The sequence below is a fragment of the Mastigoproctus giganteus genome, chromosome 12 (genome assembly GCF_048544385.1).
Source record: "Mastigoproctus giganteus isolate SK-2022 chromosome 12, ASM4854438v1, whole genome shotgun sequence".
Lineage (NCBI taxonomy): Eukaryota > Metazoa > Arthropoda > Arachnida > Uropygi > Thelyphonidae > Mastigoproctus > Mastigoproctus giganteus.
Window position 1 is genome coordinate 160,913,906 of NC_143586.1, and position 18,027 is coordinate 160,931,932.

The following is an 18,027-nucleotide window of genomic DNA, read 5'->3' on the forward strand; positions in this document are numbered from 1 at the left end:
GTTTTTGTCTGTTTTGGCCAAAAAATCTGTTTTCTTCCTGCTTATAGGAAGAAAACAGATTACCTGAACCCCAGCTTTTCAAATGTGAAAATTTAGCAGCTTGTGGATGAATTGATCACGTACCTCACAATGATATTTACAGATGAAGGACTCTTTATGGTAAGTGAAGCTATAAAGCATGAAATTACCAATTTTGAAATTACAGTGATTGTTTATTAGAAAAACCTTAAGGCTAAGGTTGCATTATATATAGAATGCAGATAGATCACTTTCTGGGAACCATCACCTTCCAGCAGCTTAAATGAATCATCTAAGTTAATGGGAGCATACACAGTAACAGCATACCAGACTAGTCATTCTTGTGTTGTGTTAATCTGCCTGCTTCCTGTAATAATTTTAGTTTAAGCTTGCTAGTTGGAAGTGGCCAAAGTATGGGTATATGTGCTGATTTACAGAATAAATTGCCAATGTGGTGGATATGCACAAATGAAATGTTCTCGGTTTGCACAAGTATTTACACCAGTAGTTTTTGCCGTCTTAGTTTGTTTTTTTAATTGATGATCAGTTTTTTAAAATATAATTAAAAGGTTTTCAAAGTTGGCAACCCTACTTGTATGTGTGATGGCTTTGAGTAATGAAAGTTTCTGAAACTGACAACGGACTCTGGTGAATTGCTTTCTGTGTGCCCATAGCCAGTGAGCCGATTAACAGCTGTTCTCGACATGGACGGTAGGCTCTCATTAACTTGCATTATATGTGTAAGCATCTATGGAAAGTATTGCTTCTGAAGTTGATGGCATACATACCAGGTAATTTTGTGGGAGCAGGAAGAAGGTGCTTGCACAGGTAAGAATAATTATGGGCACATTGTTGAACTTGGTACAAATTCATTTGGACTAAAAATCTCCAACATGCCACCATTACATGAAGGCAGTCTTATGAGCAAAGTGGACCATGCAGAACAATCCAACTTCCATATAAGGTAAAATTCATTATACGTGTAAGCACACTACGGCAAGGATTGCTCCTGAAGTTGATGGTATGTATAACCAGTAATTTTCTGGAGTCGTGAAGAAAGCACTTGCACAATTAAGAATAATTATTTGGGGTGGGGGGAATTGTTGAACTTGATAATGATTCCTTTGAACTAATAAGTGCCAACATGCCACCAATACATAAAGGTGGTTCTAAGAGCAAAGTGGACAATGCAAAACAGTCAATCTGATTTCGGACACTGATTTCAGTGTAAGGTAAAATCATGGAGATAAATAGCCATCATTCAGTGCAGGGTCATTTAGATAGAAATGAAATTCTGAAGCAAATACAACTGTTTTGTAAAGTGAAAATTCATGTTTTAACCAATCTATCTATTACTGGTTAGCTCTTTTGACAGCCATTCAGAGCTGGATGTAGGAAATAATTTCATTGTTTGCTTTGATTTTAGCAAAGTTTTTGACGTTGTCCTAAAGGAGAGGTTGCTTTATAAGCTGTAATGTGTGAAAATCCTTAGATATATTTCAGTCAGAAGACACAAGGTTGTAATTAATAGTTACTCTCTTAGAGAACATGAGAAATCTGGTCTCATGAGAAACATTTTTTGTCTTTTTTTTTTTTAAACGGCATCAACAAAAGGATGTGTCGTGATTTCAAACTAAGGAGTGTAAATTATGATCAGCACGAAGCAGCACTTCTTCAGGACAATTTATATATAGGCTTCAGGGATAATCTGAGAAGTGGTTGTTATTTTTATTGTAGCAAAATGGAGGTTGCATCACATTTAGAGAATATAACTCTAAAATAACTAATACACTTATGTGGTTTTGAATTAAAGATTAAAGAAGATTTGGGGGCTCCCGTATAGGCAGGCATGAAGTTCTCTATGTAGTGTGACAGGCAGCAAGGAAGGATCCAATATGTCACATTGACGATTTTTCAAATATTTGCTGAGAGGTGGAGGTCATAATCCCATTGTGTGGAAATTGTAAGGCTGCACTTCAAGTACTGTTTCCATGTATGGAGACAGTGCCTTATGAATGACATTTGACTTCTGGAAAGGGTCCAGAGATGAGCAGTGTTTCTTGTGATGAGACTAGCAAAAGAGCATCAGATTAAATTGTGAGAGGAGAAAATTGAAATTTTCACTGATATAAATGATTCCAGAACTAGAGGCCATATAGGCTACGTTACAGTGAAAGCAGTTTAGAATGGATTGTGAAGTTTTCTTTCAAAGTTAATTTACTTTTTATTATTTTTTTTATTATTATATATTTTTTCTTTGCTGGTGCAGCAAAGCTATCAAATGCTTCCTTGTGCTATTTGGTTTATCACCTGAATTCCATTAGGACCACGAAACTTGGTAATAAAGATTGTTCAGTTTTTCTAATGTTCTTCTGTTGGAAGACCATGGGAATCATTGCGTGAAATGTATTTGCAGTTTTTTTGGTAGAAAATAGCAAATACATTACACACCAACTTTGTCGATAAAAGAGATGCAGGAAAAGTAGAATGTACCAGAACTGTCAGGTTGTAACAAGGGTGGAGTTAGGGATGGACAGAAGTCACTAGTTTTGACCATAAAACTTGACTGCCAATTTGATAAGAAGCAAGCTTTATACTCTTAATTTGGACATAGTGTAAAAAAATTATGGAAATCCTAAAGTCTCAAAGCTTTATTAAATACTTTTGTATATTATGCCCATTGAATTTGTTCAAAATCAAATTTGGACATAGTGTAAAAAATTATGGAAATCCTAAAGTCTTGAAACTTTATTAGACATGTAGTCTTGACCCACTAATTTGCGGGTCTCGACTACACAAGTTGTCTGTCCAACAAATCAAGTTGGGATTGATAATTTATTTTTAAACAACTGTTAAAAGCTTTAGTGTAAGCACAGAATGAAGCTGGCGATACAAACAAATTGTGATATGTTACATATTGCAACTAACCAGGAGACAGTATTAAAAGTAGTTAGCCAGAAAACTAGAAAGAGCAAAATTCTTTGGAGGAGCACCAAACTGTAACATACCACATAATTGTAAATACCTCATAAGGAGTCAGGTTGAAAGGGAACATTGTGTACTTAAATAGTTTTCTCTCAATAGTGACTGATATTTTTCCTAGTTTTCTCTTTTAGCTATAAATCTTTCATTTAAGTAGCTCTACTGTCTTAAAGGGGATAAGAAGAGAGCCCAGAAAAAAAGTAAGTACTGTTTTCTTTAATTTTTTTTACTTCCATTGCAGGTAACCTGGCTAGAAAGGAAAATCTACCAGGACCAAAAGGAGCTGAAATGAAAAATGAACCTTGTCCTTCATTAGAACCTTCAGACTCAAAAACCAAAGACTGGTATGAAAATGAGCAATGTATTACTCAGCATAAACAACTGAAAAAACACATGAAAATACTCTTCTTTCCTCATCACACATTCACTAAGTAATCAGTCTGTCAGCAAACTTCTTCCATTTGTGATCTAATGTTTAGAAAATTAGTACTTAGATGCCTTGCCTGATTTCTTGAGTTTGGAACATTCATATATAAAAATCAGTATGGATTTTTACGAAACAGGTATGCATTATACTCCACTCTCTTTTATATATTATGCCCATTACACAGGTATTCCCTGATAGTGCCAGTTGAATGTGTACAATACATTCTCTTTAATGTATCTCTTTTCCTGCTCCTCTTGCCTTCTGTCCTTTCTGTTTAATTATTTGTTTTGTCCTTAATAATCCACTAATGATAGGAGATATTTGTATAAGGATCTTTGTAGGCTTCATTGCAAAGTATTCACAATATACTTGTAGTGTAAGGTGTCATTGTAATTTAGTCCCCCCTTCACATCATAGTTGAATGGACATGCTATTATTCTTTGCATTTTTTATTATATTAAAAATGCTTGCTTGATAAACTTGACAATTTTTAGTTTAAAAGGTGAAACGAAGAGTTATTTTTGATGGTTTTTGTATAAATAAATAAATTTTTGTTTATACTTGATACAGCCATCATAGCCAGCTATGGTTATGGCCTCATTATGACTGTTTATTGCATCTAATAAGCCAAACAATAAGCTAATAACAGTTCTTTTTTGTTTTGGTAGGGTACAAGTTCTCATGTCTTCATACGTTATTGCAAGACCACAACTTTGGTTGCCTATTTTACTTGCTCAAAAGATCATTTATCTAAATTTATGTAGTGTGCTATATTTGGTGTAAATTTTTTCTTGTATGTACAATTATCTGTTTGATTTAAAAATGAAATGAAGTTTAAAACTTTTTAAACTAATTCATTTCATATTGTATTATTGACTAGAAATGTGTGTAATGTGATTTGTGAAGTTTTATTAATCTAAATAGCAGTCATAAATTATTATTATTAGTGTGACTGGAAATTCATAAATATTTATTAAAATTTTATGATTCAGCTCTACTGGAGATATTGAAAAAAAAAAAGCCTGTTAATTTGTAATTTCTTTTTCATCAGGTATCAACAGTCTTTCCATGGTGTAGATCTTACCATTTTACGAGATGTAGCTGTAAAAGAATATTTTAGGCAGCCAATAGTGGTAAGTGTGCATAACTGTGTGTGTGTGTGTGTGTGTGTGTGTGGTTGTGTGTGTGTGCGCGCATGCATGTGCACTCATACATATGCACTCTGTCTGTAGCTCTGTATGCCAAACAATAAGCTAAATTGGTTGGATGTGCATGGAGAAGTTCAATATTTCATGCACAAAAATTAGGAAGTAATAGCCTTATAGTTTTCAGTAAGTTTCCAGTCTTGGATTTGAAAAATAATTCTAGACTTATGCTGGGCAAAGTGCATTAGGAAGAATACTCAAAATGGTTTAAAATTAGATACTTGTGGGTTTTTTTTGTTTTTTTTATAATATGAAGTTGTAAATGGTTTGATCCCAAATCTCTCTCTCTCTCTCTCTCTCTCTCTGGGTCAGCATGCATGTTCAGTATACTAAATAAGACCTTTAATTAATGATTAATTACCTCAGCTATATCTCTTAATGTTTGTAATGGTTCATTCCAGTTACTTGAGAGCAACACATCTGATTCAAGTCGACACTAATTCTTATCAACTAAGAATAAGGGTAAAAAAAAATTTCACTTAAATAAAAATGGAAACACCATTTACATTTTAAGGTGACATAGCTGCTTCTGGGTTTGCCAGAAGAACGATAGTACGTCTGTTATGAAGTAATATGAAACCAAGTAAACCAAGATTAATTGAATGCCCTATTATAGTAAGTTAACCTTGAGGATAAAATTAAAGGAATAAAGATAAGGGCATTGAGAACATGTACAGGAATTGCCTAAAGGAGTTGAACTCGTAATTCTGCTACCTTTGTATGCATAACAAGAAGATAGGAAGGGGAAAGGAAATATAACATACACAAAAAACAAATTTCTAATGGAAACAGAAATGAAGAAACAAAGTTAAACATATATGGATACAAATTTCATTTGGTTCTCTTCGAAAGAAGGGAATAAATTATTCCCTTCTTTTGCATGAGACGAGTGGTTTATTCAACCGCTGCTGATCTCAGTTATCCTAATTATTCACTGATTACTTTCCCTTCAAGGATTGTATTTTGGCATATGTTCACACTGATATTCCCTGTCAGAGACTCAGTAATTTAGAATCTCTTTTCAACATTCTCTTACTTAAAATCTCTGTACTCCATTCTGGCAAATTCATTTGTTGCTTTTATCTTTCTCCCAATTTCACTAATCACTTGGACCTTTTGACTTCCTTCATTGAAACTTTACTTTCTCCAGTCCAACTCTCCTAACAGTGAGATAATTTTCCTTGATGATTTTAATAATCAAACTCCAGCTGGTCAATATGCTGACTCTTTTGAAATTACTAATGACCTCGCACAGATTTTTCAGTTACCTTCCAGAATACCAGACAATCCTAACCACACAGCCTTGATCATGTTCTCACAAACAACCCTTCCAAGTACACAGTCAAGGTGAGTGGCTCTCTAGGCACCTCAGATCACAACTTGATGTCTCTTCTCCAATGGAGCCTTTCTCTCTTGTGGCCAGTCTCAGCCTTGTGCTGTTTAGCATTACAAGAATGCAAAATGGGATGATATGTGAGATTTCTGTTCTTTTTCTTCTTTGGTTGGATTATTGTTTTAAATCTTTTGATGTTAGTGTTTGCTCTGATTGTATTAGAGAAATGTTCTTGTAAGAATAGAACCTTTTTTCCACATTCCACTTTAAAATCTCATTCTTTATCTAAACTTCAAAGAAATGTTCTAAGGCTGCTCAAGATAAGAATGCTGCATGTTGCAATTAGCTTGCATCCAAATCTGCAGTTCATTTTCTACCTACACCAAAGCTCGCAACAATTATAAACCATTTATTAATTAATCAAAACTAGATTTTGAACAGGCTAAAAGGAGGAAAGTTTCTTCTTGTCTGAATGCTAGTTGAGCATTCTGGTCTTTTACAAGAGGTATTGGCCACAACTTTTGCTCTGTAGCCCCACTTCTGTTAAAACCCGATTCTGTGGCCACCTCAGCTCACAATAAAACTGACCTCCTAGCATACTACTTTTCTTCTAACTCTTGTGTTGATGATCTTGGTATATCACCTTCTGCTGTTCCTAGTACACTCATTCAATGCCTCCTGTGGTTTTATGTCAAAAGTATGTCAGAACTTTGGGCAGTCTTGATGCCAAGAAAGCTTCAGGTCCCAATAGTATTTCTCAACCTTCTCTGTGGAGAAACTGCTGTTCTGTGTCACTGTTCTACACTATCTTATTCAACTAATTTTTTTTTGTCTATTCTGTGCTGAAATTTTCTCACATCCAGCCAGTTCCTAAAAGGGTGACAAATCCTGCCCATCCAATTATTGTCCAATTTCACTTCTACTCTTTCTAATTAATGGAGAAATCCATTAAACACCAAATCCTATCTTGAAACCTTCCATGTGATCAGTGTTGATCCACTGGTGATATTCTCGCTTATGTTACCCATCCAAGGACAAATTCAATGGAAAAATTTGGTGAAACTTAAGCAGTTGTTCCTGCCATTTCAAATGCTTTAGATTGTATTTGGCATACAGGTCTTCTAAATACGCTGCCATCCTTATGGTTTGCCAACTGTTTTTTGTAACTGGATATTTGGTTTCTTTCCCTGACTGCTCATCGCAGGTGATGGTAGACAACTCTCTGTCTTCTAAGTTCTTCAGTAATGCTGGTGTTCCACAAGGTTCAGTTCTATTTTCCACTCATGTATATTAATGACCTCATTCCAGTGACTGGAAATCCTGTTCTTAGTTTTGCTGATGATAGCACATTGCACTCCGCTTTCCAATTTGAGAAACCTTGCCCTGCACAAACAGCTTTAACTTCTCAAATATCTACTACTAATTCCTTAATTGCTGATCTCCAGTGTAGTAAAGATAACTTAGTTAATTTCAGTCCTTTTAAAATTATTCTCCTGTCTTATATCTCTCAAAAAGGATTCTTCTGCTCCTCTGCTTATATCTTCAGCGACACTCAGATTTCTAGGACAAGGTCACATATACCTGTTAAGGATTACTTTGACTTCTAATCTCTCTTAGCATAAGCACATCTCAAATATTGGCATTACTTTTCTTCTAAACAGCTACTCACTGTGTTCATATATGAAATATGCCTTACCATGTTCCCACATGGGGCAGTGCCTCCATAACCTCTCAGGCTTCTAGACTGCATTCAAAAGTGGGCAGTTAGGTTAATAAATGACCCATCTCTTACAAAGTCTTTCAACTCACTGTCTCATAGACATTCTGTTTCTGCCACATGCCTTTTCTATAAATACTTCCGTGGATACTGTTCTTCCGAAATGACTTCTATAATTCCCCCCCCCCCCCTTATCTTCCAAACATGTCCAGCAATCAGTTAACATCCTTTTACTGTCCATCTTCAAATTCAGTGAACCAACTTTTCTTCTTCTTCCTCATTTATTTCTTCAACCTTCCATTTTCTGGAACACCCTCCATTCACCCTTATTTCCTGAAAATTACAATCTACAGAAATTTGAGTCTAATGTCAATAATTTTCTTCTTTCATCTTCTCAATCTGCAGCCCCATGCGGTTCTAAGTTCTGTAGGTTCTAATACCTTTCGTGTTTGGGGTTTTCATTAAAAAAAAAAAAAAAAACTATTTGACAAAGTGATTCATCTCCTTTCTTCTTGTCTTTACATAAGTAAAGAAGTCCTTGCTGTTTATTTTTGCATTTTTTACAAGAGACTCCTTGTAATCTGTCATATTATGCTTAATCTCCTTTGTAACTTGATTGCAAACTAGTTTATATCTACTGTAGGCTTCTGTATCACCTGATAAAATTTATATGCATCACATGTATTTTTATTCTCTGCCACAAGTCTCATCAGTTCATCTAACATTCATTTAGGTCTAAGCCTTAAACAATATCTCTTATTCATTATAAAAAGCTCAGTAGTTCTTTCTGTGATTATTTTCCATGAATGCTTCCCATTCTGTTGGTAGCAGTATTATTGGCCCCACTCCTTCGAATTTAAAAGCTGGCTGTGATTATTGTGTTCACCTTTCCAGAAGCCCTTCCTCTTGTCCACGACGATAGTTATATCTTTGGTTTGGACTGGTCTGCTACTGAACTGCATATTCCTTTAATAGTTAATGAAAGGATGCTACATCCTCTGTTCATCCCATTACTGCATAAACTTGTATATGGATTGATAGTATACTGTGATCACTGCCACCTAGTGGTTCTTTTATTTGCAGATTCTTAATATATGAAGAATTGTTGCTGATAATCAGATGAGGAGTATTGCTGTCTCTTGTTGCCTGTCTAACATGCTGGTGTAGAAAACAGTCATCCAGTAGATCCACAAAGGCCTTACCCTGACCAACCCCAAGTTCCAGTCAATATCTTTGATGTCTGAGAAGTTAAATTCCTCCACTATAAAACATTCTGATTTACTTACTGGCGCACTCAATTTGTCTGTATAGCTTTTCATTATACACATCAGTCATTTGGCCTATAAACCTTTTGGCAAGGCCATCCATTTGTAAGTAATGCAATAACAGAGCAAAGATAAGATAGCCCTATAACTATCTTATAAAGAGTAGAATTGGCACTTTTATAATCTTTTTTTTTTTTTTTTCTTCTTTTCTTTTTTTTTTTTTTTTTTGCATTAATTGATTATTAATGTTGAGTCCCACTTTTTTTTTTTTTTTTTTTTAATATTTCTGAATTGTAAAATGTTGATTTTTTTTTTTTTTTTTTTTTTGTGTGTTTTGTTTTAATGTGCCAAATTGTAAAGTGCTGCACTTTACAATTTGATATTGTGGTATATGCAGAGCGAAAACAATTACTTCAATTTATATTATTAATTAATTAAATAGTAATTAATAGTGACAAATTTAAGTAGTTTACTTTTCACTTCTGTCGATCACGGAAAATTAAATTCAATTAAAATATTGAATGTGCATGATATTTTTTTAATATGTGGTTGGTGAGAAACATTTAAAATCACAATGTGCATGATATGTAATGCACTGGCAAACATTTTCTATCTTATTATTTTGTATTAGTATTTTTTTTTTTTTTTTTTTTTTTTCATAAAATCTTTCTAGTATTGTTTTTTCGTTTTTAAACTTTTTTTTTAAGATAAACACAGAATGGTGGATAAGAAGACAAAAGATACATAATATATTATACATACATTTTTACATATTTCAAAAAATGTTCACAAGTAAAGGAGTGTGTTGAAGCTAGAGAGTGGGAGAGAGAGTTAGAAATACAGATGTTTATTTGGAATAACAGAGTCAGTGTAAGTATCTGTAGAAAAGGTATGGAGCAGCTTCTCTGAGACAGTGGGAGAGAGAGAGAGAGAGAGAGAGAGAGAGAGAGAGAGAGAGAGATTATGAAGAAGGCAGGTCATTATTTCACCCAACTACCATCTTTGCATAGCTTGAGAGAGGTTTTGGGAGTGGTGGCACTACACTAGACACTGGTACAGAGTGTATTGTAGTGCCAATGTAATGTAGATGCGAGACATGTACAGAATCAGTAGCTGTTTAGAAGAAAAGCAAAGCTGAGAGCTGTAGAACACTAGATTGAAAATGGCTGTTGGAGAATTGGTCAATATTGGAGAAGACATCATCACGAAGTTGTAATGTGAAGAATTTTGAGGACCACTAACAAACTGAATACTTTGAATGATTATTGGTAAGGATAAGATTGTAGGGCAGTACCTGGCCATTTCCCAGTTTATCTAATTTTATATAAAATTATATTAATTATATAAAATTGCGTTATTAATTATATAAAAATTATGTTGTATATTTTACATACACAGGCACACCCCAAATATATAACCACTTTTCTTTTTCGAAAGTGTTGTTGCCCACTCTACTGCATTGTCATTGTTGGTCTTTTTTATTTCATCTTCATTGATTCCTTCTTTGAAATATATTTCTTATCAATTTCTTGATATTATAGCAACAGCAAATCTGATGCCAGAAACTATTGTACTGTAGTCATCTTAAAGTGACACAGTAAACTGCTCCATTTTTATCTTGCTTTTCAGAATTTTGCTCTACCTCTGGATTAAGAAAACTGTTTTCAGTTTGGCAGAGTTGCTTTATGCTTTAAACAACTACTGGAATTAGAAGAATGGAATGAACATCTTTCGGAGTTTCCTTATGTACACAGTTGTGTTCATCAGTTGTGGGTTTTTTTTTACAAGGGTGGAGAGAAGATCTGTTTTGATTTTAAAAGTGACATTGATTATGCCGTCCTAATATTTCTCATATTTTTAAAGGCATGTTTACACTGCCAAGCACTTCTTTGCAGTGACTTTCATTTACTTCTTACTATTCCCACAGTGCATCTTGGTATCTTCTGCCTGTTCACTGATGATTATTGTTTAAAGTGTGTTGTTCTTGACTCTTGTTGTTTAGTTCTTCAATTCATAAGCAGGTAAAGCACTAAAAGTCTTGCACCTTGCACATCCATTTTTCTTAAAATACTCTTCTTCTGATAAACTGATTGTTTATTTCATTTGTTGAGATGTAATAGTACCACAGATAAGGTTAGAGAGGCCAAATCTGCATGTGAGAAAGCACTGGCTAAGAGAGCAAAGACTTGGGTAAGGAATTTTTCATGTATGTGAATACAAGGAAGAAAAAGAGCAAGTCAGATTGCACCTTTGTGCACTGGATGTGGGAAAGTCTTAGACAACCAAGCTGATATTTCAAATGAATTGAATAGGTACTTTATATATGTCTGCAGAAAGACCCTTCATGCTCTTTTTTTGAAATTACTGTTTATTAGAACTGATAAAGTTTTTCTAATAAACAGATGACTGTTTATTATAAAAACTTTCCAGCATAAAGGCAAGTAAGGCTCCTGAAGTTGATGGAATATACCCAGTAATTTTGAGGGAGTATTGAGCCATTTAATTTAATTATGAAGGAATCTTTGGACTCAGGAGAGATTCCTTTGGATTGGAGAAGTGACATGTCATCAATACATAAAAGTGGTTCTAAGAACGAAGTTGGTAATTGTAGACCAGTAGTCTGACTTCACTGGTAGGGAAAATCTGATTAAGAGTGAAATGCAGGGACATTCTGAATAATACACAACATGGTTTTGTTAAGGGAAAATCATGTTTAACTAAACTTAGTAGGCTATTTCAACAGTTTATTTGAATTTTGTCAAGGCATTTGACTCGGTCCCTCATGAAAGGCTTATAAGCTGGAACACATTGGTATTTTTGGAAAAATTCAAAGATTGATTTCTGGTGGCTGCAGTGCAAGAAGGTTGTAATTAATGGATATTCTTCAGATTGGTGTAAAGTCAGAAGTGGCCCCTCATATTGGCTCTTGGCCCACTGTTGTTTCTGATTTTCATAAATAACATCAACAATGGGATAGAAGGCTTGATGTCAAATTTTGTCAAATTATAAAAGATTAGTAGAGTAGTTAATGATCAGTACCAAGCAGTGCTCCTTCAGGATGACTTGAACAGGCTGCAAGAATGATCAGAAAATCACAGCTATGTTTTAATGCTGCAGAATCCATGGTCTTACACTTGGGGAATAAATTATAAACCCACAAATAAATTATACATTTGGTGGGGTTGAAATAAAAACAGTATGGAAGAAAGGGATCTGGAGTTGTAATACTGGCAGATATGAAGTTTTCTGGGCAGTGTAAGCAAGCAGCCAGGAAAGCCCATGGTGTTCTATCAATGATTTACTGAACATTATCATGTAGAGATATGGGGGTTGCAGTCTTACTGTGTAAGGCAATTGTAAGACCACATTTGGAATACTGTATTCAGGTATGGCCACCTGATCTGAAAAAAGACATTTGACCTTCTTGAAAGGGTCCAAAGATGGACATTTCACATGGTGAGATCAGAAAAAGGTTAATCATACAAGGGAAGACTCCAATTATAGCTTGGCAATGAGACACCACAGAGGTGACCTGATTCAGGTTTATAAGGTTCTGAGAGGGCTTAGTTAAATGAATGAAGGCAGAATTTTCAGTGTTATACAGAATTCGAGAACCTGGGGGGGGGCATAAATTTAAATTCCAGGGGAAGAGTTTTAGATTAGATTGTAGGAAGGTTTCTTTTAGCCAGTGAGTTGTTGATTGCTGGAATGGGTTGCCTTTGCAGGTAGTTGAGGCTGACAGTTTAAATAAATTCAAAGGTCAACTGGATAGTTACCTACATGAAGAGGGGAAGCAAATAATTTGTATATTTTTTTTTTTTTTTTTTTTTTTTCTCCCCCAGTGCAGCAAAAGCCTGTGGCTTCCTTACACTATATCGCTATTACTATATTTGTGTAGGAACACCATCATAGTTTGTCAAGTTAAAATAATTTTTTCTGCCAAAGTGTGGTACATAAATTGGATAGGTAAATCACTGATATACCCCATGAAATATTATGTATATCTCTTTGTATTAATCTATGTGTTTCTTTAAATTGTTTTCGGTTTCTTGGGAGTCTAAAAGACTCCCAAGAAACCAAACAATTTAAAGTTTTGCTTCTTTGCTTACTGTCATTTACAGGCTATTCTGTTTTCTGGAGTAAATGTTTTTTCAAAGGTAATTTTTTTTTTTTTTTGCCAATAAGTCTAGTAAAAGTGTGCTGCAAAGTTAATATCTTATATATGAATTGCCAGAATTAGGTTAGTATGCAACCTTATTGTACATTCAAAAATAAATGCATCCAAAAATTGTAGTTGTAATTCACTTGTGCTGCTAAAACTTTAAAACAATTTTCACTGCCATTTTCTTAACTCACTTTAATTTTTAGGACACATTTGATATTCATATTTGTATGGCCAAATCAGTACGCCACACTGTAGATTTTCAGAGTGCCCATGAATCTGATCTTCACAGGATAGAGATACCATTAAATTATACTATGTTACAAACTGGTGAAATTCACGGACTTGCCTTCTGGTTTGATGTTGCCTTCTTCGGTAGTTCGTGAGTATCAGTAAACTTCAAGAAATTAATTATTGCTATTTTAATAATGATGCAGTTAATAAAAGGATTATTGTAGAGTAATACTTTGATATTATGCTTCATTCGACATTTTCTTATTTGCACTGATGCTTTAAAAAGTCTAGAAACTACACGAAAGATACATGCACCTGCTATTATTATTTTTGAATATAATGAAGTTTTCGTGATAGAAGAAAAGGCTCTGAATTGTAACACTTGTTACTGTTTTATTGAAACAATTAAACTGAATTTTTGGGGCTTCCGTTAATCCTTCGTGTGAGTTCCCAGATAGTATGAATGCCACCTTGTTTGATTACATTTTATTCATGGAATGTGGAGGTTTTGTCAAAATTGATAAACTAATTACAAAAAAGTGATTTTACAAACTGTGTAATTGTTTATAAATATAACTTTTTATTCCCTATTTTTATTTAAAAACTGAACAGTAGAGTCATACTATTATCAGAAATAAAATCAAGATGAATATTTAGAAATAACGTTAAAAAAAAAGTAAAAGAAGATTTTTAAAAATAAATTAAAACACACACACACTCTCTCTCTCTCTCTCTCTCTCTCTCTCTCTCTCTCTCTCTCTCTCTCTCTCTCTCTCTCTCTCTCTCTCTGGATGGTTATAAAATAAGTTTCCCTATTCAGGAGACCCTAGTGTCAAAACGGTTAGAGTTAGTGCTGTGAAAAATCGGTGGCCATGTCGTTTAGGGTATGGGGAAATGATTGTGTGTGTTGGGGGGATAGTTAAACTTTCTGCCACCAGGGGTAGAAACAGCACTGCACATTTTAGTAAAACTCTTCTACCAGAATAATAGTAACGCTAATGCAGCACTATGTGAATATCAGAGACTTGTTTGCGTAAAGAACCTTTGACATCAGTGGGGCTTCGAAAACTAATAAAGAAATTTGAAGCAACCGGGGAGTTAGGTGTAATTCCAGCCAGGGGATGACCACGTATTGGAAAGGAGGTAGTGGATGAAGTGGCAGTTGCAATGGTCAGAATGTGAAACACTACCAGTCAGTAGTGCCAGAGGTGTGTCAAGAAACTTGAACCTTCCTTGGTCTACTGTACGTAATGTGCTTCGAATAATTTTATGCTGGTTCCCATATAAGATTCATGTAGTGCAAGAACTAAACTCTTGTGATCAGCAACAACAAACAGACTTTGCTGTATGATTTCTGGCTCGTATAGAATGATGATACATGTACTTGAATGATCTTGTGGTCTGATGAGACATGTTTCACTGTTCACCGGAGCTGTAAATGCCCAAAACGTTGAATATGGGGAACTCTTCCATCTGCTGTGTGTGAAAGAGCACTACAAAATCCATACGTTACAGTATGGTGTGGATTCACAGCAGAGTTTATAATCAGACCATTTTTCTTTGAAGAGTACACCTCGTGGCCCCGTAAGGTGTACGGTAACTAGTGCATGGTACTGTGCTCTTCTAAGAGATCACATTCGCACTCTGCAAGAAAGGCAATGCTTGGACACCATAGTGTTCGTGCAAGACGGTGCCCCTCCCCACTTTGGTCGACAGATGAAGGAACTGCTCCGTTCAACATTCAGAAATGATCGCATCACTTCTAGAGACGTTCTGCAGTTCTGGCCAGCCCGATCACTAGATCTCAATCCATGTAATTTCTGGCTTTGTGGATACCTGAAAGACAGTTCACTGTGGCGGCATACAGACACTTGTCGATTTGAAAGCAAGTGTTAAACAGCATGTAGCCAACATCCCCAGTGAGATGCTACGCGAAACTATGTCGCACATAGTTCTCCGTTTTCAGAATGTCATCTCAAGTGAAGGAAAAGCACACAGAACAATATCTGTAGCTTTCTAAGTTCTGATATTAAAATCTAATCCTAAGTTAAGTATTTCATCAGGTGTCGAATTGGCAGTTTACAGTGTCAATTTCTCCCCTGGTGGCAGAAATTTGAATTAACTTTTTTCTTCTACAGATCACCTCCCCAAACCCTAAATGACATACCACCGCTTTTCACAGTGCTATCTCTAACTGTTTTGTCACTAGGGTCTCCTGAATAAGGAAACTTATTTTATAACCACCCGGTATATATATACAGTAATACCCCGACTTACACGAACTCTGAGTTACGCGGTTCTTGATTTTTTCGTTTGGCAACACTGCCGCCCACTATCTTCAAGGTCGTTTTTCATTTGCTATCGATATACGGTGTGACGGCAGAGAGTGAGAGTGAACCCACATGTGAAAGTTGTGTTTTTGCCTCTAAACACAACCAGCTTGCTTCAACCGATGGACCAGGGAGTCATCAAAACATTCAAGGCTTACTACACGAGGCGTTCGTTTGCACATCTGAATGAAGCTATGAGACAAAATAGTGAGATATCTGTTAAAGACTTTTGGAAACAATTCAATGTTTTAGATGCCGTAAGAATCATTGAAGAATCTTGGGATGAAATTCACAAAAAAACATTGAATGGTGTCTGGAAGAAACTTTGTCCATTTTTTTTTTTTCAAAAACGAGATGAAAACAATGCCAGAAACTGATCATGTCGCTCATGTGATAGAAGAAGTTATTAATCTTGCCAGGCAGTTAGATTTGGAAGTCAATGGTGATGGTGTCAACCAGATGTTGGATTCACATAGTCAGGAGCTGACAATGAATGAGCTCATAGAGATGCGTGAGCAAAACGTCACTGAAGTATCCGACACTTCCGATCCAGTTCCACTAGAAAAGCACATGACAATTGCAAGCTTGGCAGAAGGTCTCAGCTCAATTGAAAAGGGCTTAAAAATTTTAGAAAACATAGACTCCAACGAAGAACGCGTTATAGCTACAAAGCAAGGAATAAAAAAATTATTAGCTTGCTACGAAGAAATTCTGCGTGAAAAAAAGAAGGCACTGTGTCGTTAGACAAATTTGTTAGATTTTACAAAGCCATTGACATCGAAATAACTTTTTTACGTAACTCATTTATTTTTTTAATACAATAAAGAACTGCAATTTTATTAAATGTTTTTCTTCTAAACTAGTGTTTTTGTTAGTCCTTGGTCCCAATTAAACAAAATTTATATGTATTTATATGCAAAGTTGTACCCTGACTTACGTGAATTCGACTTAAGCGATTTTCGTTGGACACACCTATCGCGTAACTTCGGGGTATTACTGTATATAAAATTGGGTTGCTACTCTTTTTTGATTTTATAATATCTTGTACATTTGTATATGTATTACTGAAATTCGGTTGCAACTTATGCTCATTTGATAACTGAATTATATAATGAACTATGCTGCTTAGCTCGCAGTATAAAAAAATTAACAGTTTTGTATGCTAGAGCAGTGGTAATTTGCATCTGGTCATGTAAGTCAAAGTGATAAAATAGCGGTTACAGAATGTAGTATAAATATCAGTTTCAAAAGGGCATGATTGTGGGAACTCTTGTGTTGAGTGCTTCCATATTAGAAATGGTCTTGTCAGTTGATCACGGCCCACTGTGGTTAAGGTGTACAAAGAATGGTGTCAAACTGGTCAGACTACCACCTGCCAACAGAACTGTAAATAAAGGATTACGCAAGCTGGAAATTCCTGGTGAGCAAAGGGAGCAGTGTGTTGTGTGGGCTCAATGGTGAGTTACTGTGCAACAGTTGACGTTGCAATGCAAGAACAGTATCCCAAATGACAATGCATCACATACTCATTTGTATGGAGTTTCACATCAGGTGACCCAAGAGACAACCACTTCTCACCACTGATCAGTGTCAAATGCTGTGTCAACAACATGCTGGTTGGACACTGGAGGACTGGAAACAAGTGTGCTAGTTGGACGAGTCCAATTATCTGGTTTGTGCAAGCAACACGAGTCCATGGATCCATTGTGCTTGGTGTCCACTATCCAAACAGGTGGCACTGTTTGCTTAATACGGGGCATGATTTGCTGGCAAGGACTAGGATCCCTATTGTGTATGGACCAACACTTCACTGGTGAGATCTACTGGCAACTCATAGGAGACAATGTGCACCCAGCCATGTTTCATTTTTTTCCCAGACAGAAAAGAGATTTTCCAAGACTATGATGCACCATGTCATCGGGCCTGTACCGTCCATGAGTGGTTTGAGGAGAGCACGGTGAAGATACCACACGTCTCAATTGGCCTCCAAATTCGCCTGACCTCAGCCCAATTCAACACCTGAGGAATGTTTTGGAATGGGGAGTGAGGTGTATAGACCCGCACCCGGTATCTATTCCAACACTGTTGAAGCCTTGCAGGCAGCACGATTGTAGATCCCTATTGACATCTTCAGACGTCTAGTGGAGTCAATGCTTAGGCGAATGGTGGCCCAACACATTATTCCATAAATTATTATCATTAGCCATGTGGTGCAAAGAAGCCTGAGGGTTTTGCTGCACCAGCCAAAATAAAAATTTCTGACTTACCCTGAGAGAGAGAGAGAAGTAGAAGGAAATCACCAAGGAAGAGAAGAATGATTATACACAGCTCAGGACCCTAGGTGTTCCAAGCCC

At 35.7% G+C, this 18,027-nt stretch overlaps 1 protein-coding gene across 2 annotated transcripts in view; it reads left to right on the top strand.

Moving 5' to 3' along the window:
• The window catches only part of Art4 (arginine methyltransferase 4), a 261,955-nt gene that overhangs the window by 134,548 nt on the left and 109,380 nt on the right, over positions 1–18,027 (top strand). For both annotated transcript variants that reach the window (XM_090386019.1, XM_090386018.1), the window contains exons 8-9: positions 4,479–4,560; positions 13,316–13,491. In XM_090386019.1, coding sequence (XP_090242145.1) covers positions 4,479–4,560; positions 13,316–13,491 — 258 coding nt within the window. The remainder of the gene's footprint in view (positions 1–4,478; positions 4,561–13,315; positions 13,492–18,027) is intronic.